Genomic DNA, 25873 nt, shown 5'->3' with positions numbered 1-25873 from the left:
CAAATGCATTAATCTATTCTTTTTTCAGAGAAATAATATAGTTTTGCATTTGAATAAGACAAAATCAGACATTCTTATTTTGCTGATGGTAACTAAAAGTGGTTGGCCACTTGTTTCTTAAAATTATTGACAGTAACATGCATTAGGTGATAATTAGTGCTATAAGGATATTAAGTAAAAAATAAGATTGTTTCTAACTTAAACAAATGAATTTAAAAAAAAAGGGGGGGAAGGAAATTAAGTAGAATAAGAGAGGTAAATACTGATGGGGAGGAAGTATTCTCTTCTGTATGGGGTCACTATGAAATTCTGTCAGATAAAGTGAAACTCAAGCAAACATTTATTTTCATGATGATCCCTACCTTCCTTGAAGACCATGATGTGGAAGTGTATTTTGCCTGTTGAAGAAGCAATAACAAGACCCATTTAGTTGGAGTGGAATTAGCAGTGGAATAGTAAGAATCAAAGTGAGATTATTGGGGTGTGAGGATGTCTATTAGTTACGTTTCTATTGCTATAACAAAACACCATGACCAAGGCAACTTACAAAAGAAAGTGTTTACGTGCGACTAGGAAGATTGAGTCAGGGTTGGAATAAAAGACAGGAGAGAGAGAGAGAGAGAGAGAGAGAGAGAACATAAAAGAGGGAGCCAATATTGGTTTGAAGAGAAAATTGAACCCAAAGAAAGGTCTAGAGACCTACAAGACTGCCGCCAACTAAGAATTTGAGCATCCGTGGAAAGGCTACCATAAATGTCCTTCCCGGATAGTGAGATCAACAACTAACTTATCCATGGAGCCCTCATCTAATACCTGTTGGAAACAGAAGCAAACACCCATACCTAAACACTGAGTCGAACTAGAATCCAGATGCTGACAGAGAGGACAAGACCAGGTTGCAGAAACACATAGAGACAGCTGACCTGAACAAGGAGGAGCTAACAGGCCCCCAGACTGACAGCTGGGAATCCAGCATGGGACTGACTCAGACCCCCTGAATGTGGGTCTCAGCCAGGAGGACTGAGCAGTCTAAGGGACCTCAGACAGTGGAACCAGGATGTATCCCTGGTGCACAAAAGGACCTTGCGATCACATCCCCCATGGAGGGATAACTGCCTTAACCTAGAGGGAAGTCCTAGTCCCTAGTCCCTACTTCACATGACCTGTCAGATCTACATGACCCCTCCTAGATGGCATTGCCCTACATATGGAATTGGGGTGGGGGGATGGGAGGGGAGGGTGGCCAGGGTGCATGTGAGAGGGCAGAGAGGGTAAAAGGGAAGGAGGGAGGGAGAAGGAGGGTACTCGGATTGACATGTAAAATAATAAATAAAAAAAAAAAAAAAAAAAAAGAAAGAAAGAGTGTTTACTTGAACTTAGCTTCAGAGGTTAGAGTCCATGGTGGTGGACCAAAGGCATGGAGGCAAAACAGTTAAGGCTTGATCCATAAAGCAATAGGCAAGAAAATGGGAATGGTTGGAGGCTTTTGAAGCCTAAAAGCCCCCACCCCCACCCCATGAGATACCCGCTTCTTACAAGGCCACATTCCTAATCCTTCCTAAATAGTTCTCTCAACTGATAACCAAGTATTCAAGTATTCTAATTTGTATATGCTATGGGGGCTATTCTCATCCATGAACCACCATTGGAAGTTATAGTGTGAGTCTTTGGTTTTTTTACATTAAGATAGAAACCCTTGGAGGGTTTTAAGTAGATGAGTAATGCATGAGTGCTAGCAATTGAACACAGAGCCTTGTATATGCTCGGCAAGCATTCTACCATTGAACTACACATCTCCAGCCCTTTCATTTTTATATGAGACAGGGTGACAGGGTCTCCCTAAAGTTATTTAGGCTAACTTACAGTACAGGTAGGCTTCAAACTTGCTATCCCCCTGCCTTTCTTTAACTTTTTTTTTTTATCCACAAATCATTTTTTATTTATTTTATTTTACATATCGATCCCAGTTCCCGCTCCCTCCCTTCCTCCCTCCTTTTCTCCCTCCCTCTCTACCCCCTTCCTCTTTCCCTCTCTCCTACCCTCCTATGCCCCCACCACCACCCTCCCCTCCCAACCACCACCCCACACCACATATAGGGTGATGCCTTTCAGGAGTCATCTAAATCTGTCAAGTCATTTGGAGTAGGGACTAGGCCTTCTCTCCTGCTTCTAGGTTTTTAACTTTTAAGTAGCTGGGATTATAGAAATGCCTACTACACTGGCAAGATGCAAGCATTCATTTTTTTGAGACAGAGTTTAATGTACCCTAGGTAGGGGTCCTGGTAAAAGGCAGTGATTATTTAGATCATGGCATATAGCAGTGAGATAGTGAGGGATTATTAGATTCTATACTTAACTATTTTTAATTTTTTAAAAATTTCAGTTATTATTTTGTATGTATATGATGTGTGTGTATGTGTGTTGATGTCATGCCATGGTATGTATTCATATAGAAATCTGAGGACCACTTTCTGGAGTTGGGTTCTCTACTGTCATCATTACTTGGGTTCTGGGAATTGAGCTCAGGTCACCAGGCTTGCTTAGTCAGTGCTTTTACTTCCTGAGCATCTTGTCAGCCCTACCATGAGTCTGTTTTGAAGGAGGACTCACAGAATCTTTTCTTGTTTTGGTTACAAGCTAGCATAGAATAGAGAATCATGATTTGAATAAAAATTTAGAGTTCCTATTAACTGAGATGGTTACTGTTGCAATTAAAAAAAAAAAAAAAAGTGCTGCCAGAAAGATGCCACTCACTAGAGTTCAAGTGGAGGGTTTTTTTAATTAGGGGAAAGGGATCATAAAAAGGGGGAAGGGGAGAAGGAAGGAAGACCAGCCTCTGGGGACAGGAGGTGGAGAAAGCAGAGAGGTTGGGAGAGCAACAGAGAGAGGGAGAGGGAGGGAGGGAGGGAGGAAGGGAAGGAGAGGAAGATGGGAAGTGGGCAGGGCCCCTTTTAAAAGGGAACATAATGAATGTGCACAGGTGGTGCTCTTAGTGGCTACAGGTGAGGTGAGAACATCTGCCAGAACCTCAAGGGCTGGCCAGTACAGATGCCTGAATACTAACAGCTACGAACTAGGGAAGGAGGTTTGGGGAGCTGGCTATCAAGAGTGATTTAATTTGCTGCCATCTGCAGCCTTGTATTTGTTTTGTGATGGGATCTTCTGTGTTGCCCAGTTGGTCTTCATCTCATACTCTAGTCTTCAAATATCTGGGACTGCAGATATTTTTATTGTTGTTGTATAAGTAGTTATGCACATGAGTATGTGGTTGCATACATCTGTACACGTGTGTGGTAGGGCCAGAAGTTGGATGTCTTCCTTTGTCAGTCTGCTTTATTACCTTGAGACAGTGTCTCTCATTGAGCCTGAAGTTTGCCCTTTAGGTGAACTCTAAGGGATTTATTGAGCTCCAGGGATCTATTTGCCTGTTTCTGATCCCAATGCTGGAGTTACAGGCATTTGCAGCCATATCAGCTTTTGATATGGCTGTTGTCTTAGTTAGGGTTTTTATTGCTGTGATAAAGCAACATGACCAAAAGCAACTTGGAAAGGTTTTGTTCAGTTTAAGATTCCACATTTTACAGTCCATCACTGAGGGAAGTCAGCGTAGGAACCTGGAGACAAGATCTGATGCAGAGGCCATAGAGGGGTGATGTTTATACTGGCTACTTCCCTCCCTCCTGGATTGCTTAGCCTGTTTCCTTATAGCACCAAGGACCACTAACTCAAGGGTAGCACCACCCACAATGACTGGAGCCACCCACATCATTTGTCAGCCAAGAAAATGCTTCATGGATTTGCCTATAGGCAAATCTTATAAAGGCATTTTCTCATTGAGTCTCTTTTCCCAAATGACTAGCTTGTGTCAAATTGACAGAAAACTAGCCAGCATAAGTACAAAAAATTTGAACTTGATATTGTTTGTGTGCTTGTTCACTGGGAGTAAAGGCATGTATCACCAATGCCCAGCTGATTTATTCTTAATCATGTCTATATGTGTTAAGAGAGTGAACACAAATGCTCTCAGAGATTATAGTCGTTGGATCTGTCATAGGCAGTTGTAAGCCACCTGATGTGGGTTCTGGGAATTGAACTCTGGTCCTTTGGAAGAGTGATGTGTGACTTTTTAAAAAATATTCACTCACTCACTCACTCATTCATTCATTCATTCATTTTGGTTTTTCTAGACAGGATTTCTCTGTAACTTTGGAGTCTGTCCTAGAACTTGCTCTGTAGACCAGGCTGATCTGGAACTCACAGAGATCCACCTGCCTCTGCCGCCCAAGTGCTGAGATTAAAGACAAGCACCACCACCCTGCTGTAATGTGTGCTCTAAACTGCTGAACCATCTCTCACATACCCTGTTTTGAGTTTTTATAACAGTTTCATTATTTAGCCATGGTTGATTAGATAGATGATCATCGGTAATCACCTCAGCCTTCAGCCTCCTTTCTTCCCCAGTTATTTGGCAGATGGGCTTGAAATTAATCATCACTCTCAAACCTGTAAGGGTTATTTATTGAAGATACCTAGTGGCTGTGAGCTGTCATGTAGCCTAGTAGCAAACAGACATTTTACAGAGTTCAAAAGTTTTAAAGTGTATTTTAGGAAAAAGGGAAGAAAGCGAAGTATAGAATTCATAAAATTATAACTTTAAAAAAAGCTAATTATAATAAATGGTGTTACAACTTTTAAGAGTTATCCTAATATCTTAAGAGTTAACTGTGTAAAAAAAAAAATGTACAAACCTGTGGAATTTATACTTCTACTTTATTTTTAGATAAACACAGATAGAGTAAGAATTGGATAGAATACTTACTCCCCAACGTTTGCAGTATCTTCTTGTATCCCTGTCTCAAATTTGAAACAAGACTGTCAATGTTGTCCCCATAGTTTGCATTATGTTGATGCTAAGTGCTCTAAAACTAGTATGCCGAGCATATTGTTGTACTTAGTAGGATCCTATTAAACAATGTAGAAGTTGTTTTATGTTCTTCAACATTTATATTAGAGTTGAGGTTGCTAGGCCCCTGAATGTCAGTCTTTGTCCTATTTCCAATGAGTTTTTTCTTTATCTCAAAGAAGTATCTAGTCCTTACTAAACTTAAGAGCTATTGTCCAAGCAGAGGGCTTGACCAAGAGAGCAGTTTCAGCACAGTCCTCAACCTAGATACTTTTTTCTCTAGAGATTTAGTAAGACAAATACTTATATAAAACACAAAGTTAAGAGGAGTATGTATGGAGATGATTTGGAGAAAGTTAGATGGGTGAGATGGGGAGGTCCAGATGATCATATTTCATGTATATTTTTATGAATTTTTCAAATAATTCTTTTAAAAAGGAAATCAAAAAAAAAAAAAAAAAAAAGAAAGAAAGAAAGAAAAGAAAAAGGAAATTGACTTGTTTCTTTGGGAGTGAGGGTTATTTTGACAGAGTCTCATTAACATAATGAGCTTTGGCTGTCCAAGGATCTGTCCTTGCTGTGTAGATCAGGCTGGCCTAAAATTTATAGAGATCCTTCTGCCTCTGTCTCTCCAGTGCTGGGATTAAATGCCTGTTTCACTAAGCCTTTCTAATTAAATTGCTTTTGAACTCTAATTGATGTTTTGGATCCAGATTGTCTAGTCTAGATAAGACTTCTGGGATATTACTTTATTTTGTTTTTTGAGTCAGGGTTTCTCTGTGTACTTTGTAGACCAGGCTGGCCTGGAACTCACAGAGATCCGCCTCCCTCTAACTTCAGAATACTGGGATTAAAGGTATGGGCCACCACCACCTGGCTAGAAAAGACTTCTGAATAATTGTTTTTAATTTGCAAATGAAATTTAAGTGTTTTAATTTAGGCAACTTAGTTAAATATGTACTAATTTAGATTAACTTGCTAAAGATAAGGGATAAGTGAAAATTTGGAGTAATTAAAACTCTTTAAGAATAAGGGAAGCATCTTTTTTTTTATATATATATATTTTATTGGTATGCCTCTTTTGCCTACACATATGTATGTGCTCCACACATGTGCCTGGTCCCTGGAGAGCCAAAAGAAGGTTGGATCCCCTGAAACTGGAGTGAAGAATTTTGTGAGCCATCATGCAGGTGTTCACAACTGAACTTGAGTCCTCTGCATGAGCAGCCTTGTGCTCTTAACTATTGTGCCATTTTTTCCAGCACTAGATTTATTAAATATAAGAACAAATATAAATATAGCATATTGTTCTTGTTTTGGGTTTTTGTCTTCGAACTGGCCTTGTAGACTAGGTTGTCCTTGAACTCAGATATCAGCCTGTCTCCTGAGTGTTGGGATTAAAGGTGTGAGCCACTTACTCCCTGCTAAAATGTAGTTTATTATTTTGGCAATTGACTGCTTTAATGAATTGATAATAATTTACAGTTAGCACATAGATTTTACTCAAGTACATCTGTTTGTGTTTCAAGTAACAGTTTGCTTTCCCGAATACTTGTGTCTGGTGGCAGCCCTGAGTTTAGGTGTAGATGGGAAATGTCAGCCACTGATATGTTAAGACTCTTAAGTACTGTATCTAAAATTGTACTAAACATGTTTTCTTATCTCAATTTTAGGGTGAAAAGGTGAACTATGAAAAATTTAGAAATTGGCTTCTTCTAAACAAAGATGCTTTTACCTTCTCTCGCTGGCTGTTGTCTGGGGGTGTATATGTGACCCTCACTGATGACAGTGACACTCCTACTTTCTACCAAACTCTGGCTGGAGTCACACATTGTAAGTAATGACATTATATTGTTTCCTTTCACCTTTAATATAACTGACTAATAATAACAGATTATTATTATTATTGGCTAGTGTGACATGAACTTAAAATCTCTTGTCTGCTGAACACATTTTTATCACTGAAACATATGCCCAAGGCCCTCCTGTTTTTTTTTCTTTTTAAACTTTTTGATTAGTTGTTGGTTGTTGGTTGGTTTTTGTTTTTCTCCCTGAGACAGTTTCTCTGTGTAGCTTGGATGTCCTGGAACTTACCAGTAGACCAGAGAGATCCCACCTGCCTCTGCCTCCCGGGTGCTGGGATTAAAGCTGTGTACCACCACCACCCCTAGTTCCAAATTAAATTGTCATTCTTTAAAAAACACTGTTCATTTGACAATATTGTCTTTCATCTTATTTCTATGGAATATATAGCAGAACTTGTCACACAAAACAATAGAAGTTAATGTTTTCCTTGGTTTTAATTAAAACTTCACACTTCTTTTTAATTGCTGTATATCTTACCTTTGTCTTTTTTTTTTTCTTCTTCTTTTCACTATATAGAGACTGAACTTAAGAGTATTATGCTAGACAAGTCTTCTACCACTGAGCCACATTCAACTCTTTACCTTAAGATTTTAAATGCCATATTTATCCCTGCTGATAATCTCTTCCTGCCACACTCCTTTGCTACCCCTGGCCAATCCTTTAGTTTTACAGTTTCAGGAGGTCGTGCATGTGGGTGGATAGACATAATGGGGACAAAACATTTATACATATAAAGAAATCTAAAAAAGATATTAAAAGAAAAAACCCTGTCTCTTCTGTTACCATACTTTCCACATTAGGTTGAAATAATGAATTTTACTTGCAATCAACATATATTAGTCTTATTCACAATCATAACTGTAGGTGTTAGTCCTGTGTCAGACACATAATATATTTTATTTAATATTAATACTATCTTACATATTTTAAATTTTTATTTTCAATTACCAGATACTTATGTATATGGTTGTTGAAAGAGCACCTGCACTTTTTATACCAAAAATACTGTGTAACCCTGGCTATCCTGGAACTGTAGACTAGGCTGGCCTCTAACTCAAGATATCCGTATGCCTCTATCTCCTTAGTGCTGACATTAAAGGTGTGTGCCACCACCATTAATTCTGGGTATTTATGACTCATAGTTTTTGAACCTTGTCTAATTCCATTGTCTCTTAATCCTAGGCCATTTTGTTAAATTTTACCTTAGTTTTGTGTTACATCTTCCTACTTTTTTAATGTTGTCTTTTACATTTGTGTGTGTGTGTGTGTGTGTACATACATGTCATGTTGTGTCTGTGGAAGTCAGAGGACAGCTTGTGGGAGTAATTTCCTCTTTCCACTTTGTAGATTCAGGGGTCAAATTCAGGTTGTCAGACTTGTGGTAAGCTCCTTTACCTGCTTAGCCAACTGTCGGCCTCTTTCATGTTTTTTCCCCAATGCTAGACATTGTGACTCTTGTGTTATATCTCCCCAGCTTGCTACAATCTGGTAATTTTTCTGCTTTAAGTTCCTAGGTGAGCTTCAGTGAGTTTCACTCTTTATAACACAAATTAGCTGCCAAAAGAAAGTGTAATTGTACAGATTTCTGGAATTTGTTCTTTGTGTAACTTGTTTCTAACACTGTCTTTTCCAATTCTCAGCTGCCCCAACCTTCCTGCACTGTTCTCCATTCCTAACACAGTCAAATCTCTGTATTGAGAATCCTTATTCTTTGCCACCTTGATATAGGCACAGGCAAGAACTGGGCAGTAGAAGTGCTCACCTGATAGTGATCTCAGGATCAAAGTCCTGCACCACCTGTTTCTACAACTACTTGATTTATATAGTGATGCAAATAGTTTCTAGCCATTTGTGGCCAGAGGACAAGTCTGACACCAGTGGATATATCACGATGGCTCCAAAGGGGCAATTCCAAAATTACATTTTAGTAAGATAACTTTGAGTATTATGTGCTTCCTAAATTTTATTTTGATTTCTTTGGAGGGAAACAGAAATGCTTAAAATGTAACTATGCTTGGAGTTTGTCTATGTTCATATTTATCTTTTCATGATTTTGCTGTTTGTTACCTAGCACATTGTGTTGCCTGTGTGAGTTAAATGTGGGCCCTGCTAGTGTGGTAGTTATATGTCAGATTTTAGCAATCTGCTTAATGGGAAATTGTAGTTTCTTTTTTCTTTTTCTCTGAGTTTTACAGTCTCATGCTTTTATTATTTTGACTTCATTTTCTTGCACTTTTTTTTTCTTTCTGGAGAGACAGCCATGGGTGCTGGAAACCCAACTCTTATATTTTTGGTTATGAGCTTAGCCATTAATGGTTGAATCATCCCTCCATTTCTGACATTGTTTTTCAAGACTTAGTTTTTTTTTTTTTTTTTTTTTATGAATGAGTACTTTATCTCATGTACACCTGCATGTCAGAAAAGGGCATCAGATCACACTATTGATGGCTGTGAGCCACAATGTGGTTGATGGGAATCGAACTCAGGACCTCTGGTTCAACTGCTGAGCCACCTCTCCAGCCCCAGATAAATTTTAAAATTTAAAATTTAAAAAGCAGAAGAAATGAGGCTGGAGAGATGGCTCAGCAGTTAAGAGCACCAACTGCTCTTCCAGAGGTCCTGAGTTCAATTCCCAGCAACCACATAGTGGCTTACAACTATCTGGTGTCCTCTTCAGGTGTGCAGGCATACATGCAGATAGAACACTGCATATAAATATTTTTTAAAAATTATGTTTTGGCCATAATTTGTTTATCAGGATAAAGTAATGGTTCAGAATGGCATTCTGAGTTTATAATCTTGTTTGATTTGATTTTTAGTGGAAGAATCAGACATCATTGATCTGGAGAAACGCTATTGGTTACTGAAGGCTCAATCCCGTACTGGACGTTTTGACTTAGAGACCTTTGGCCCACTGGTTTCACCACCTATTCGCCCTTCTCTGAGTGAAGGTAGGAAATATTCCTTAAAAAACAAAAACAAGAAAACCATGGTGGGCTATGGTGGTGTATGCCTTTGGTGGCACATGCCTTTAGTCCAGCCTGGTCTACGCTCCAAAGCTACACAGAGAAACCCTGTCTCCAAAAAAAAAAAAAAAAAAAAAAAAAAAAAAAAAAGAAAGGAAAGAAAGAAAAAAATGACAACAAACCAAAACAAATTTACCTCTGACAAACTATATTCCTCTAGATTTAATATGATTTATTAGTTCCTTACTTAGCAGTATAGTGGTGAGGGAAAAAAACCAAGGTTATGTTCTTCAGCTTCATATTTTACCTGTGTGTTCTTAAACGAATCAGTTAGTTCTCTGTACATGAATGTCTTTACGTGTATGCTTCATGTGACCAAGTGTCAGTAGTGTGACAGTGCTCTGCTAAGGAGTATCAGCAGGTAGGACATGCAGAGGGTGCTGGTCACTGCATGGCCAGAACTCCAGGTTTCCTCATGTGACCCATCCCTTCCTTGGCTACTTGTTTTTCATTCACGTAAGGTTTCTCTGTTGCTTCCTCCCTGAAAAAAAGGATACAAGCTTCTAGGTAAGAACATTTCTGAAAGCCGGGCAGAGGTGGCACACACCTTTAATCCCAGTACTCTGGAGACAGAGGCAGGTGGATCTCTGTGAGTTCGAGGCCAGCCTGGTCTACAGAGGTAGTTCTAGGACAGCCAAGGCTATTACACAGAGAAACCCTGTCTTGAAGGAAAAAAAAAAAAAAAAAAACCCAATATCTGTATTGTTTTGGGTGACACCATAAGCATTGTATTTAGAATCTGAATATTTGGGTTCTGTTTCTGATTATAAAGTAGTTTTAGGTTTTTATGTCTTTTTTTTTTTTTTTAAAGATTTATTGTTTTGTATTGTATTAGTTTTGCCTGAATATATGTGTGTGCATTACATGCATGCTTGGGGCCCTCATAAGTAAGAGGAAAACATGGGATCCCTAAAACTGAAGTTACAAATGGTTGTGAGCCACCATGTGGGTGCTAAGAAGCAAATCCGTGTCTTCTGTAAGAGCAACAAGTACTCTTAAACAGCTATCTCTCCAGCCCCAGTTATTGACTTGTTTTTGAACTTGAAATTACTTAACTTTCTAATTTTAATATTTTATTTTTCTTTTATTAAGTGTGTATGTATGTTTTGCCTGCATGTATATTTGTGCACCATATATGTACCTAGTGACTACAGAGGCCAAAGGAGGGCTTTAGATCCCCTAGGACTGGAGTTACAGACAGTTCTGAGCTACTATGTGAGTCTGGAACTCAAGCACAAGTCTTCTGGAAGTGCAGCCAGTGCTCATATAACTACTGAGCCATTTCTCCAACCCATTTTTGTTTTTGAGAGAGGATCTCATGTGGCCTAAGCTCACTTCAAACTCATATCTAGTTAAGGATGATCTTTAACTTTTCAGTCCCCTGCCTCTATCTCCCAAGTACTGGGACTATAGGCATATACCACCATGCCTAGTTCTCTATTGTTCAAAGTGAAGCACAGACTTAGATAAGATTCTTGAAGCATATAACCAACATTTTCTTTCAACTACTTAGGATATTTCAGAAGTACTCTTCAGTGGAGGTAGCATACATAGCACTCAGGGTTTCTTTTTTTCTTCCTTCCTTCCTTCCTTCCTTCCTTCCTTCCTTCCTTCCTTCCTTCCTTTCTTTCTTTCTTTCTTTCTGTGTGTGTGTGTTTGCACTTGAGCATGTGCAACCATGCCATGGCACACACAGGGAGCTTAAAGGACAGCTTTCTAAAGCTGTTTCTCTAACTCAGTCATCAGGCCACAAGCACCTTCACCGCCTCTACTTGGCTGCTTCTACCTGACCAACAGTGTAATTCTGTTTTTACTGTTCAGGAATTAGGTGATTGGTGTGGAGGATTGTTGGAAGTTCCTGGGGAGGGGGTGGAATCCAGGAAAAGGTGGAAGCGGGTGGATATGATTGAGATGCATTGTGTGGGAAATTGTCAAAAAATAAACTCAAATTCTGTTAGGAAAAGAGAATTGGGAGGTTTACACATAATTTTATTTGAAATTGTACATAGTTTATAAAGAAATGAAAAATCACAGGATGAAATTTTAAGTTCTTTCCCTCTTCTGAATTTAAAGTACTCACATGTGAGTTTTACAAAGAAGGTACCGTTGTGGTTTCTTATAGTAATGTAGTCCCTTTCCCAGGAAAAGCTTTACAAAAGTTTATTGATGAGGCAGTGGTATATGTTATCCATTTAATAAGCAGTTCAACTTTTCTTCTGTGTTTCTAAGGATAGTATTTATAATTTCTGACTTTTCTTGATTGTTTTTTGTTTTTGTTTGTTTTGAGACAGGGTTTTTCAGGTTGTTCTTTGGCTGTCCTGGAACTCAGAGATTCACCCTCCTTAAGTGTGCCCCACCACTGCTAAGCTTGATTCTTAATACTCTTTTGTTACCTTTGAAAAATATATAGCTGTCTTGCCAGGCGGTGGTGGTGCATGCCTTTAATCCCTGACCTCGGGAAGTGCAGGCAGGCGGCTCTCTGTGAGTTCAAGCCAGCCCAGTCTACTAAGCGAGTTCCAGGACAGGCTCCAGAACTACAGAGAAACCCTGTCTTGAAACACTCTACCCCCCCACCCAAAGAAAAATATAGGTGTCTTTAAGCTACTAGATACTTTGTACTAGAGAAGTAAAAATAGACATAAGCAAATATTAAAGGAGTATAGTGTCTTCTGCTGGGGTGTTCAGTTATAATTATAGTAAAGGAAAGAAATATTTACTTGGAAAATTGAAGTTTTTTTTTTTTTTTATGTAATCACTTTATGTAAAAAACATTCCTAACTTCATAAACGTATCAGTGTTACATTAGAAAGTTTATTGACTAGTTTATGGTGTCTTTATTTTATAGGTTTATTTAATGCTTTTGATGAAAATCGTGACAATCACATAGACTTCAAGGAGATATCCTGTGGGTTATCAGCCTGCTGCAGGGGCCCCCTGGCTGAAAGACAGAAATGTAAGTGTAATAAATAGTGTCTGCAAAGTGTCACATTATGTAAAGACAGAATTGGCTTTCATCCATGCATCACCATTTGTGGATTAAGGATTGAGTTTCTTAACTATCATGTTGGCAAATAGTAATCTCATAATTGGTGATTTAGTGTGTTTTTGGTCAAAGGAAACAACAATCTATTCTTGAGTACATGCTAGGATATAGTTTGGGATCTTTTCTGTTTTTAATAGGATTGGTTATCCTGGAAAATCTGAAATTCCTAATTAATAAAATATAAATGGAGAAAATGTATTTTTTAAATGGGGGGGGGTCTTAGCTTGGACTAATCTGGCACTCTTTCTCAGCCTCCCACCACCACCACCCCGGCCCCCCAACGCCGAGACAGAGTTTCTGTGTAACATTCCTGGCTGTCCTGGAACTTGCTTTATAGACCAGGCTGACCTTGAACTCACTGAGAACCACCTGTTTCTGCCTCCTGAGTGATTAAAGTTAGCCTGGCCTCTCTCAGTCTCTTGAATGCTAGAATTGCAGGTGTGAGCCAACACGCTTAACTGAAAATTTTATATAGACTGTTTTATATCTTACATAATTTGAAGCATAACTCATTCTGTCATTTATATACATTAATATTCTATTCATAAGATAAAATTTTTAATTGAACATAATTTTATTAAATACTAATGATAATTTTCATCTAAAATGGTCTTAAAGCATAATTTATAAGCATAAATATATTGTTAATAAATCTTAACCATAGTAGTGGAAGTGTCACAGTTTATTTGAGATTTAGCATAAATATATTTACAAAGATTCATAATTTTTTTATTTCTTAAAATAGAGCTTTCCCCAAATGTCTCTTTTGGTATTGTGCTTGATATTTTTTAATCTTATGCACATGGAATCGATTTATTATTGTAATTAACATATTAGGAGGGTTATATAGGGATTTTTGTTTGGTTGTTTTTCATTTGTTTTGGGGTGTTTTTTTTTGTTGTTGTTGTTCTTTTGTTTGTTTGTTTTTGAAATACGAAGATGGGGTTTCTTTGTGTTAATATCCTTGGTTGTTCTGGAACTCACTCTGTAGACCAGACTGGCCTTGAACTCACAGAGATCTGCCTACCTCTGCCTCGCAGGTACTGGGATTAAAGGCATTTACTACTATTGCCTTGCTTGATTTTGTTTTTTTGAGTAGCCATGGTTATACTGGAACTCTGTAGACAAGGCTGGCCTTGAACTCAAAGCAATCCTTGTATCTCTGCCTCCAAGTACTGGGATTAAAGATGTGTGCCATTATGCCCAGTTTATGAAAGGATAATCTTCCCAATTCAGATTTCTTTGTTTTGTTATTCCAAATTGGGTGTTTTGAAAGATTTATTTATTAAGATGCATGTATCTATTATGTTGTTCTGCTTGCATGTATGCTTGCACACCAGAAGAGGGCACCAGATCTCATTGTAGATGGTTGTGAGCCACATTGTGGTTGCTGGGCATCGAACTCAGGACCTTTGGAAGAACAAGCCAGTGCTCCTAACCTCTGAGCCATTTTGACAGATGATTTCTTTCTCATTAAAATCTGTTTGTTTCTTTATTTATTTGGTTTGTTGAGACAGGGTCCTACTATGTAGCTCAGGAAGCCTTGGTTGCTTCTGCCTCTCACGTGCTAAGATAAAAGGCATGCACTAGCACATTCAACAATTATTTTTCATTGAAATTTAATGTCTTTTAGGAAAAGTCTAAGGTTTGGGTCAGTGATGTAGCTTGATGGATAAGAGAGCTTGCCACTATGTCAAACAACTAGCATTGGATCTGAGGGACCTCCTACATGGTAGAAGTATAAAATTGTCTTACTCAAATTATCCTCAGACTTCTACATGTACAATTAAATACACTAAGTAAATAAATGCAATTTAAAATTATTTTTTATTTTAAACTTTCTCTCTCTCTCTTTCTCTCTCTCACACCAGAAGTTAACAAACTAGAATGATTCATTTAAAGTAAATTGTCTGATTCTTACATTGTTGCATATAAACTTTATTAAAGAGTTAAAATTACACTAGACAAAATATTAAATGTAAATTAGATTTTTTTTTTTTTAGACAGGCAAAGTAGAAATAAGAGTCTAATTCTCAATGTAGATGGAAATTTTAAGCATAGGAGAAAGCTCTTCAGCAATCAGTCTTGAGTATGAGAAACTGAGTGCAGAAGACTAACCTAAGGGAGGGGCTGTAGGTGAGTACAGAGAAAAGCATGTGCATAGCATGACCAAGGCTCAGGTTTGACTCAGCAGCACCAGGGAGAAGAGAGAGATCCAAAGATTTGCCTTGCCTCTTGAAAACTTGTAAGGTAATGCTTTTTACAGAGTGACTGAGCCCCTTCTTCCAGTGGATAAGAAAGGTAGCTCTAGATTTGGCTGATGGATGGGTCTCTTCAACCTGGCCAGTAATTTAGAGACAGTCATGAGTTCTACTCACCAAGTTCTGTATGTTACAATAATAGTAATAATAATACTGTAGTATAGTCAGTCTACTCCTGATGAGAACTGCTCTAGTGCATACTGGCTTGGGAAATTAAGTAATTGTACAGGGTAACTTCTAATGAAATGTGTCGTGTTTTAGAATCTAAAAGTGATTTCTGTTTATGAGAGTTTGTTCTTATTAGTTTGCTTCAAGGTGTTTGATGTTGACCGTGATGGAGTTCTCTCCAGGGTTGAACTGAAAGACATGGTGGTTGCGCTTTTGGAAGTCTGGAAAGATAACCGCACTGATGATATTCCTGTAAGTTCCGATTCTTTTTTGTGGGTTGGTTGATTTTTGACACAGGGTTTTAATATTACTAAGGCAGGCATGTAGTACTAGTATCCCTTGTCCTGTTAAGTTCTAATTGTTTAGAAGGAAGATGGAGTGAATGAGAAGAAACAAAGAAAAAAGTTTTTTTTTTTTTTTTTTTTAAAATTCATGGAGAGGCTAAAAATTATACTCACTACTCTTTTGGATTTCTTTTTAAAGGAATTACATATGGCTCTGTCAGACATTGTAGAAGACATATTGAATGCACATGATACCACAAAGGTGAGGCTGGCTATGAGTAATTTATTTTTTTTTCTAAAAATACTATGTGCTGTGTCTTTTATATGTATGGTCAAGTGACTCTTCTGCATTATCCCAACTTGTCTGGACCTGTGGTTGAAACACCTTCACATCATCTCTGAAAATCTCCCATTCCATCTTCTAACAGCAACAAAGTGAAACTAATATATGAATTGAGTAGACATTTCCCTTGGCAACATTAGTTTATGTTCTTTCTTTCTTCCATTTAATAAGTTATGGTAAGGCCAGCTTTATACTATAAAATAACCCAAAAACAGTGTATCTATCATGGCTCTATTATATCAGATTTAAGAACAGAAGAAAAGCTAACAGTGGATGACATAGAGGTTGTCACTCCTGTAGTACTGAGATTAACTGGGAATTACCATGAAGATATCCGAGGCCACTGATTTACAAATAATAACTCTTTAAGTTATTTAGTTTGGTAAGACTTACTGGTAGCAGTATCGTAACATTTACTTCTCTAGCTTGGTTTTTGTTTGTTTGTTTGCCTGTTTGTTTTCAAGACGGTGTTTTTTTTTTTTTTTTTTTTTTTTTGTGAAACAGTCCTGGCTGTCCTGGAACTCATTTTGTAGACCAGGCTAGCATGGAACTCAGAGAAAACCATCTGACTCTGTTTCCCAGAGTTCTGGGATTAAAGGCTTGCACCACCACTGCACTGTTTCTGTAGTTTATTTTAAAGTTTTATCTATTTGTCTCTGTCAACTTGAAAATAATTTATACATGAAGTACATTTGAAGTAATTTGAATCTGTTCATTCAAATATTGACACATACTTAGTATCAGACTGGTAAAGTATAAACCATAATGGTGTTATAAAATTGAGGTTTAGAAAAAAAATTAAGTCAGTTATTTTTCTTGATCCAATTACAGTTGCAGAAGGAATGATATCCCTATTAAATGATTCTCAATAGAAACAAATGATTCATTTTTTCAGGGCTGAAAGTCTATTTATCAATTTAATCTTCCCCCTTTATCCACCTTCTCTTTCAAACTAAGGTGCCCACTTCTATTTGGTGTGTGTAAGAACAAAAACCTTGAGAAGGTACTGTTAAACATTGCTTTGTGCCAGGTGGTAGTGGCACACTGCTTTGGTTCTAGCACTTGGGAGGCAAAGACAGAAGGATCTTCCTGAGTTCTATGCCAGCCTGGTGTACAGAACTAGTTCCAGGACAACTAGGACTGTTACATAGGGAAATCCTGTCTCAAAAGAAAGAAAAAAGAAAAAAAGAAATTGCTTTATAGTTTATTTGTGATGGTGCACAACTGTGATCCCATTATTTAGAAGAGCAGAGTTAAGAGTTTAGCAAAACCTCATTATTTAAAAGACTATAGAGATTGTGGTAGCACACACCTTTAGTCCAGCAATCAGGAGGCAGAGGCAGACAGATCTCTGAATTCAGGCTAGACTGGTCTACAGAGACAGTTCCAGGATTGTCAGAGCTCTTGAAAAACCAAAAGAAGAAAAAAGAAATTGCTTTGCATAGATTCGCAGTTTGAACACTTCTTTTCTTTGGCATCTTACAAATACACAAATGTTGTTACCTATGGCTAGAGAGATGGCTCAGCAGTCAAGAGTATATACTGCTCTTACAAAGGATCCAAGTTTAGTTCATAACCACCTGTATACTCCAGTTACAGGGAATCAGATCCTTGCCCACCTCTTTTGTATTCTCTATACACACTCATGCACGCACGCACATATTTACGGACAATTAATTAAAACCAACACATATAATTAAAAATAAATTTTAAAAAACAGATTGGAGAGATGGAGTGCTCAGTGTGGTTCTGAGCACTGGTTGCTCTCCCAGAGGTACTGAGTTTGATTCCAAGCACCTACGTGGTTCCTCACAACTTTATGCAACTCCAGTACCAAAGGATCTGATGCCTTCTGGCTTCAGCAAGCACCAGGTACCCAGGCACCCATATGGTGCACAAGCATACATACAGATAAAACATGCATACATTTAAAAAAAAAACAAAAACAAAAACTAAGTACTTATTTCTTCACACACACAGAGAGAGAGAGAGAGAGAGCCCATTGTTAGTTGCCTTGTGGGTACTGAGAAGTGAACCCACATCCCTGGAAGAACATTTGGTGCTCTTAACCGATGAGCCCATCTCTGTAGCCTGTCTTTTGATTTTTCAAGACAGTTTCTCTGTGTAGCCCTGGCTGTCCTGAAAGTCTCTTCTCTGTAGACCATCCTGGCCTCAAACTTGATGCTCTGCCTGTCTCTGCCTCCCAGTACTGGGATTAAAAGCCCTACTTAAGTAGTATATTTTTATGTTAAATGAAGTTTAACATTTCTAGATCCATTGACCATTGAGCAGATTGCGTAACTGCTGAAATCTCCATGTAACCATGCTAATAAAATAGTGACAGTTTAGGGAGGGCCTGGGATATTTTGCTGACTCACCAGTAATACCTCTCCATTTATCTAAAACATCTATTGTTATTGTTCTTTGTATTTTGTTGCTTTTTTAAGACTTGATCTCATTTATGTGTAGCCCAGGCTGGTCTCAAACTCTCAGGGTAGCCAAGAATGGTCTCAAACTCCTGATCCTCCTGCTTCTACTTTGCAAGTACTGGAATTACAGATTTGTGGCACTGTGTGCAGGTTATTTCTTGCATATTGAAGAAAAGAAATTAATAAGTGCTTTGTTTCCATTGACTGCTTGAGCAAAATTATAGATTTTTTTTTAATATTTTATCACATGTAAATTTATACTAATTGTCATACTTTTTATGTGAATCCATACCATCTGTGTATTGTTTACTTGCTTTCAGAAATATGATTTTATTCTAGTGCTGTAATAAATGACATTTATTGACAGGAGATCTCTCTTTCAGATGGGCCATCTTACTCTGGAAGACTATCAGATCTGGAGTGTGAAAAATGTTCTTGCCAATGAGTTTTTGAATCTCCTCTTCCAGGTATGTTTAAGGCCAATGACAGATATGGGGAGAAGGGTGATGGTACCAGTAATTCTGTGTCTTCTGTCAGTGTGCCTGTGTTAGCACATCCAGGCCAAAAAACAGTGTCTTACAGAAAAGCATAACTATTTTATCTTGAATCTAATAGTGATTACTTTTGTTTCTTTTTTATAATCTTTTCCCTGTTAAAACACCTATAAAAGTCACAATGACTTAAAATTAGAATGTTTATATTTCTTATGATTTTCCATTTTCAATGAAGGATAAATTGCATGCAACACAGCTATGTGAATAAGTGGAAGTTGGTCTCTTCTTGAAGCTAATGCCTAATTGTTATAGAACTAAAACATACACTATTCTGCTATTGGAGCTTTGGAAGGTAGTCTCTATTTTTTAAAAAAAAAAAAAATTAAAATCTACATGACTAAGTTAATTTCTTCAGGTAATAATAAACCAGTTAAACCATTGTTAATTCAGTTCCTATTTAAAAATAGGTTTCATGTAAATAACATCAAATATCATTCAGCCTAATTATTAGCACCAGTAGTAAAATTTGAATATCCTTTTCCTTTTTCTCTAGGTATGCCACATAGTTCTGGGGTTAAGACCAGCTACTCCAGAAGAAGAAGGACAAATTATTAGGTAAATTTGTAGTTACTGTGTATTTTTTATTACATAGTACATTAGTTACAAGGGCCAGTTTGTCTTGCTTTAATTATTACAGTAAAGCTGTTTTTAAAAATTACATGTAGAGGCCTGAGTGATGGCCCACACCTTTAATTCCAGCTTTCAGAAGGCAGAAGCAGGTGGATCTCTGCTTTTGAGGCTAGCCTGGACTACAAAGCAAATTCCAGGACAGCCAGGGCTGCTACACTGAGAAAAACTAGATAGATAGATAGATAGATAGATAGATAGATAGATAGATAGATAGATAGATAGATAGATAGAGACTGACTGACTGACTGACTGACTGACTGAGAAAAACTTGATTGATTGATTGATTGATTGATTGATTGATTGATTGATTGAGCGATCCTTCCTAGCTACAGAACTAGATTAAAAGTCAAATTATGTTTAACTTTAAAATTGTACTGGGGCTTGGGATATCACTCAGTGGTAGAAAATTTATAATCTAATGTAATTTCTGAAAGAATTTTCAGAGCAGCAAGAAAAAAGCAACTTGTCCTAATGGGAGAACCTTACTAAGAGTACTCAACTTTTCCATCAAAAAGCATGGAATTCAGAATTAAGAATGGTAGGGAAAAAACTAAGAATTTTGTATCCAATCAAACTCTCTCTTTAAAATGATTTAAGCAGGGTTAGTGGAGGAGATAAAGAGAAAGTGGGAAAGAAAAAGAAATTAATTTGGATTTTGCATCTGATTTTTACATGTGACTCCAGAAACATTCTCTTACAGAGTAACTTAGTTCTCCTAACAGTTTAAAAAAAAAACAAAAGGCAATATTAACAAACTATATCTCCCGTAAGTCTTTAATAACCAGAATGGATGAAGAGCCGCTATTACTCAACAACAAAAAGATAACTGGTTACTGTATGAGGCAGTGACATCTGCATACAGCTGTACCCTTGACCATTATCACTAGGGTTCTGTGTCTGGGTTCTGTGCCTGGAACCTACTTGAAGGCCAAAGGAGAAAACTGATTCCATTAGGTTGCCCTCTGGTTTCTATCTACATGCAGTGGTGTGTGTGCACTCACAGATACACACATACACACGCATGCTCACTCAGACACACACAATAATGGAAGTTTTAAAAATTTCTGATGGGTGGGGTAGGAAATGAGCCTGGTAACTTATCTCAATTGTCTTAGAGTAGTTTAATGTCCTCAAGTATATTTTTTAAAATGTAAGATAATCCATGTTACCATCAATTATAACAAGAATCCTTGTGGCTGGATTTTACATCTAATAGCAATTTGAAGCTTTATTTAAAGAACTATATGCAGCCAGGCTGTAGTGGTACATGCCTTTAATCCCAGCACCAGGAGGCAGAGGACAGGGCAGCCTGGTCTACAAATCAAGTTCTTGCATGGCTAAGATTACACAGAGAAATTTTGTCTCAAAAAAAACAAAAACAAGCAAAACATAAAAACTGTATGTAACAAGTGCTTTTTATTACTTTAATCAATATAGTTTTATTTTCCAAATTACCTAATAGGTCATAATAAAACTTGTTGATGTGCCTTCAGTTATTGAGCTTGATGTTTATTTTCATTTTGCATGTTAGTCATATAATATTTATCTCTGTGAGATGTAACTAAAAAAAGAGAACTACAAATTGTTACATAATGTTTTCACTGCATCAGTGGACATGCTTTCCATTAGAGATACTCAGATGGTCTTCAGGCACATAGAAACATGAACAATATAATTATATATTAAGTGTGTAAAATCAAAACTGCAATGAAATTCTAGTTCTTACCCACCAGGATAGTTTTATATTTTTGTTATTTTTAAATTTATTTTACTAAACATAGAAATGCTTAAGTTTTATTATGGTATTTTTCAAACTAAATTTTTGCTACATCTTTGTTTTTGTGAAGAGGGAAATGTGATGGGCCATGTGTGGCAGTTACAGGACTCACTGTTTGAGTTATTATTCTATTGCCATGACAAAACACCATGACTAAGGCAACTTATGGAAGAAATTTTTACAGTTTCATAGGGTTAGTTCATGATCACCTTGTCAAGGAGCTTTGGCAGCAGGCAGTCATGGTGCTTGAACAGTAGCTGCAACAAGTAAAGAAAGGGAAAAAAACTATGTATAGTGAAGGCTTTTCAAATCTCAAAGGCCACTCTCATTAACACACCTCCAACAAAGCCACTCCTAATCCTTTCCAAATAATTCTTTTAACCAAGGACCAAACAGTCAAACTTGAGCCCTTGAGAGCCATGCTCATTCAAATCATCACAGTTACCCATTGGCTGAACTGCAGGCCAACAAGCTCCAGGAATCTACCTTCTTACAAGCTTGGTGCTTGGATTTTAGGTGTGCACTACTATACCTGGCTTTTACATAGTGCTGGAGATCCGGTCAGGTCCTTGTACTTGTTTGTTAAGCTTGTGTGTTAAGCACTTTACCCACTGAGCTGTCTTTCCAGCCCCTAAACTGTTTGTGAGTGGTATTTCACAATAGCTTGTGACTATTGAAATTGACTTTCTAGTAGAACACTGTTCTACTGCATTAATTGAAGTAGTGGCAGTCTCTGCTGAGTATATGTTTCTGCTTCATGTTTTTCTGTTTTGAAATTTCTGATGAAATAGAAAGTAATTCTAGTGATAAATTGCAGTCTTGCCTTCAGTTTCACAAAATTTCTTTTGTATGTGCAGAGGATGGTTAGAACGAGAAAGCAGGTATGGTCTGCAGCCAGGACACAATTGGTTTATCATCTCCATGCAGTGGTGGCAACAATGGAAAGAATATGTCAAATACGTGAGTTAAATTCCTGTATATATATATACATTTTATAGCAAGATTTTTAACTATATCAGACTGTGGAACTACCTTGTAACATAATGTGCTGACTTGGACCAAGATTTATGAAGATTGGTATGGGGCAGGCTCAATGTATGTATGCACTTCTGTACAAATTTCTTCCCTTGTCACTAACCCTATGAAAAAGGTAGTGCCTATTTATGTTACACACTGTAGATGCCATTTAGTTCTCATATTTCTATGAGGAAGAGGGTAAATTCATTGCTGGGTAAATTGTTGCTGAGAGAAAAAGAAACTTGGATATCTTGTTCAGTGTAGTCCTGGGATCCAGTATAGCAACTGGTTTTTGAAATATGTGTTGTCAATTATATTATTTGCATTGTCCTTTGCCTTTTACATTAAAAAAAAAAAAATGAGAGAGAGGCTGGGTTGTGGTGTCCCACAGCTTTAATCCCAGTACTTGGGAGACAAAGGCAAGTGGATCTCTGTGAGTTCTAGGTCAACCTGTTCTACACAGCGAGTTCCAGGACAGCTAGAACTACATGGAGAAACCTCATCTCCAAAAAGCAAAATAAAAATTTGATAGGAGATGTCATTCTGTATATATGTTTCTCATACTGGTTAATGAATAAAGCACTGTTGGCCAATAGGAAAGGAAGATAGGAGGGACTAGGAGTCAAGGAGGAAAGAGCAAGTAGTAAGGAGGGGTCAAGAAAGAGAGTCTGGAGAGAGCTGGACGTCAGCCCGCTCTCTGAGGGTAAGAGGAGGCCACATGGAAATACATATATTAACAGAAATGGGTTAATACATAAAACAGAGCTAGCCAAAAGTACCTGGATAGTACCTGGCCAGCAGCATTATATCAAATACAGAGTCTCTGTGCGTTAATTGGGGCTGGCATGGCGGCCGGAGGAAAAACCTTACTCCTTACAAAAATTAGAGGAAATTAATAAGGAGTATTAATATTTTACTCAAGAAACTTCATTTCAGCTGGGCATAAAGGTCACTCTTATAGCCCCTGCAAGTGGATCTTTCTTATAAGTTCAGTTTACTGTTCTGAAGGTTGAACTTTAATGCCTAACACATAGTAGACAAGCACACTACCATTTGGCTACATTCCCAGCCCATTTGTTTTCCAATATAAAGCATATTAACGGCAAATACGGACTGTAGTGTCTCTCAGGGAGTAAAAGTATGCAGACTTCAGGGATCTGTTGGCAGATAACGCTGAATATAGTAGACAAATGGGAATCTTAAGGCTAAAGCATCAGTCTTTATTTTGAAACACTTTTTGATCTTTATATTCGTAGTTTGGCCTTAGTATGAAAAGGTACTAATATCTTACTAAATGTAGCTTCAAAGAATAACATACTTTTTTCTTAAATATGTTACTTTTAATTTTCAATAGGAGCATGATAGAGCGCTTAAGCACACCCCTTATAAAGTATACTGACAAGATTAAGTAAGCCTGCTTTTGTTCATGCCTGCCAGAAACCTTTTGTGCATAAAGGAGGCAAAAGCAGGAAGATGAACACCAAGTCATAGCTTAATTGATGTTTTGCTTAGACACTGATTATTATTTACTACTTTCTTGTCTTTGCTCTGTAAAAAATAATGTCTCAACTCATCTTCTACATGTACAGATAATTTTCCAGTCATAAGGAATAAAATACCAAATAAAATGGCATATGAGATCCCAAAGTGGGCTACATAGTAAGATAGTATCTCAGAAAAAAAATTAAACACATCCAAAAAATAACTGCAATTTTTGCTAAATGTTGGGCTCTAAATACAGAGGGTATTTGCTTTCTTCATTCAAAAAGATATATATGTAAGTATGGTATGTATGTATGTATGTGTGTATGTATGTATGTACACACACATAATTGTATATATACATACACACATATATGCATATATATTAAGTTTATGTGTATGTCTATGTACCATTATGCATACTTGTTCCCAAGAGGGTCTGAATAGGCATCAGATTCCCTGGAACTGGACAATTAAAGTTGGTTGTGAGCTGCCATGTGAGTGCTGGGAACTGAACATGAATCCTGAAAGAGCAGCAAATACTCCTAACCACTGAGCCATCTGTGCCCCATCTTTGTGATATATATAATTTTTTATGGTTTTTTAGAGACGGGGTTTCTCTGTGTAGCCCCTGGCTGTCCTGGAACTTGCTCTGTAGACCAGGCTAACCTCAAACAGAGCTCTGCCTGCTGCTGCCTCCCTCGTGCTGGGATTAAAGGTATGCACCACCACTGCCTGGTTTATATACATTTTTATACATTTTTCTTGAGCCAGAATCATAGACAAAGCTGGCCTAGAACTCTGTCTTACTGGCTGTGTGTGCTGTAAAATTATAGATATAAATGGGGTGAAGAGCCAGAAGTCAGCATGCCCCTGTCACTTTCCACTTTTGTGTCACTAAGTTATTAATATGTGATCTCTCAAGTTTTTTGATGTTGGTTTTTAGTACTATAAAATTTCTTCTTAGAACTGCCTTCATTTTTGTCTCACAGATTTTCATATGTTGTGTTATCATACTGATTCTAAGAAGTTTTTATATTTCTTTCTTGCTTTCTATGTTGACCCAGTTTTCATTCAGTAGTGTGTTTAGATTCATGATTTTTGTGTATTTTCTGTTATTTGTATTGCTGTTGATATCCACCTTTAATTTGTGGAGGTCAGGTAGGATGCAGGATGTTATTTTAGTTTTTCTGTGTTTGCTGAGACTTGCTTCATGTTCTACTATGTGGTTGATTTTGGAAAGTTTCTTGGGGTGCTGAGAAGAAAGTATAATGTTTAGTATTTGAGTAGAGTATTTTGTAGATATTTGTTAGGTCCATTTGACTTACGATATTATTTAATTCCAGAGTTTCTGTTCATTTTTTTGTCTGGATGACCTATCTTTTGAAGAGAGTGAGGCATTTAAGTCAACCACTATCACTGTGTTAAGCTCAATGTGTGATATTTAGATATAAAAGCATCTTGTGTTTGTGTATAAATGCATTGTAAATATCCTCTTGGTTAATTTTTCTTTAAATGGGTATGCAATGTGTTTCCTCATCTCTTCTAACTAGTTTTAAAGTCTATTTTATCAGATACTAAAATAGCTATGCCTACTTGTTTCTTAGTTCCATTTGCCTGGAAAACCTTTTCCAACCTTTTTACCCTATGATAGTATCTGTCCTCAATGGTGAGATATGTTTGTCCTTTTTTTTTTTTTTTTTTTTCTTTTTTTTAATTGAGGCAGTTGATATTGAGAATTATTGTTTAACAATGTTTGTATATTTTGTGGTGGTAGTTTTCTTAGACATCTTTTTATTTTACTGGGATTATTCATTTTGTTCATTTGGTGTGGTAAACCTTCTTTTCAGACTGAAGTATTTATTCCTTCTGTAGTGTTAACTTGGTGAACATAAATTCCTTAAATTTGTTTTTTATCATGAACTATTTTTTTCCTTTGATTTTGACTGTTTTGCATTATGTAATAATCAGAGCTGGCATCTCTGGCCTTTCAGACCATTGTGGTACATTCTTTTCTTTCCCAGTGTATTGATGAGTATATTGTATTATATGAATATATTATAGACATTGTGTGTCTATGTATACATATA

The 25873-nt window shown here is 37.2% G+C and overlaps 1 protein-coding gene across 1 annotated transcript in view; it reads left to right on the top strand.

Moving 5' to 3' along the window:
* Usp32 (ubiquitin specific peptidase 32) overlaps positions 1–25873 on the top strand; it is a 117469-nt gene that overhangs the window by 40701 nt on the left and 50895 nt on the right. The window contains exons 5-12 of the mRNA XM_051184872.1: positions 6577–6736; positions 9589–9720; positions 12641–12748; positions 15404–15519; positions 15751–15813; positions 18707–18790; positions 19371–19432; positions 22142–22244. Of these exons, the coding sequence (XP_051040829.1) occupies positions 6577–6736; positions 9589–9720; positions 12641–12748; positions 15404–15519; positions 15751–15813; positions 18707–18790; positions 19371–19432; positions 22142–22244 (828 nt within the window). The remainder of the gene's footprint in view (positions 1–6576; positions 6737–9588; positions 9721–12640; positions 12749–15403; positions 15520–15750; positions 15814–18706; positions 18791–19370; positions 19433–22141; positions 22245–25873) is intronic.

This window comes from Phodopus roborovskii, unplaced genomic scaffold, assembly GCF_943737965.1.
Source record: "Phodopus roborovskii unplaced genomic scaffold, PHOROB, whole genome shotgun sequence".
NCBI lineage: Eukaryota > Metazoa > Chordata > Mammalia > Rodentia > Cricetidae > Phodopus > Phodopus roborovskii.
The sequence above is the reverse complement of the archived record's forward strand: the minus strand, read 5'-3'. Positions and strand labels throughout refer to the sequence as shown.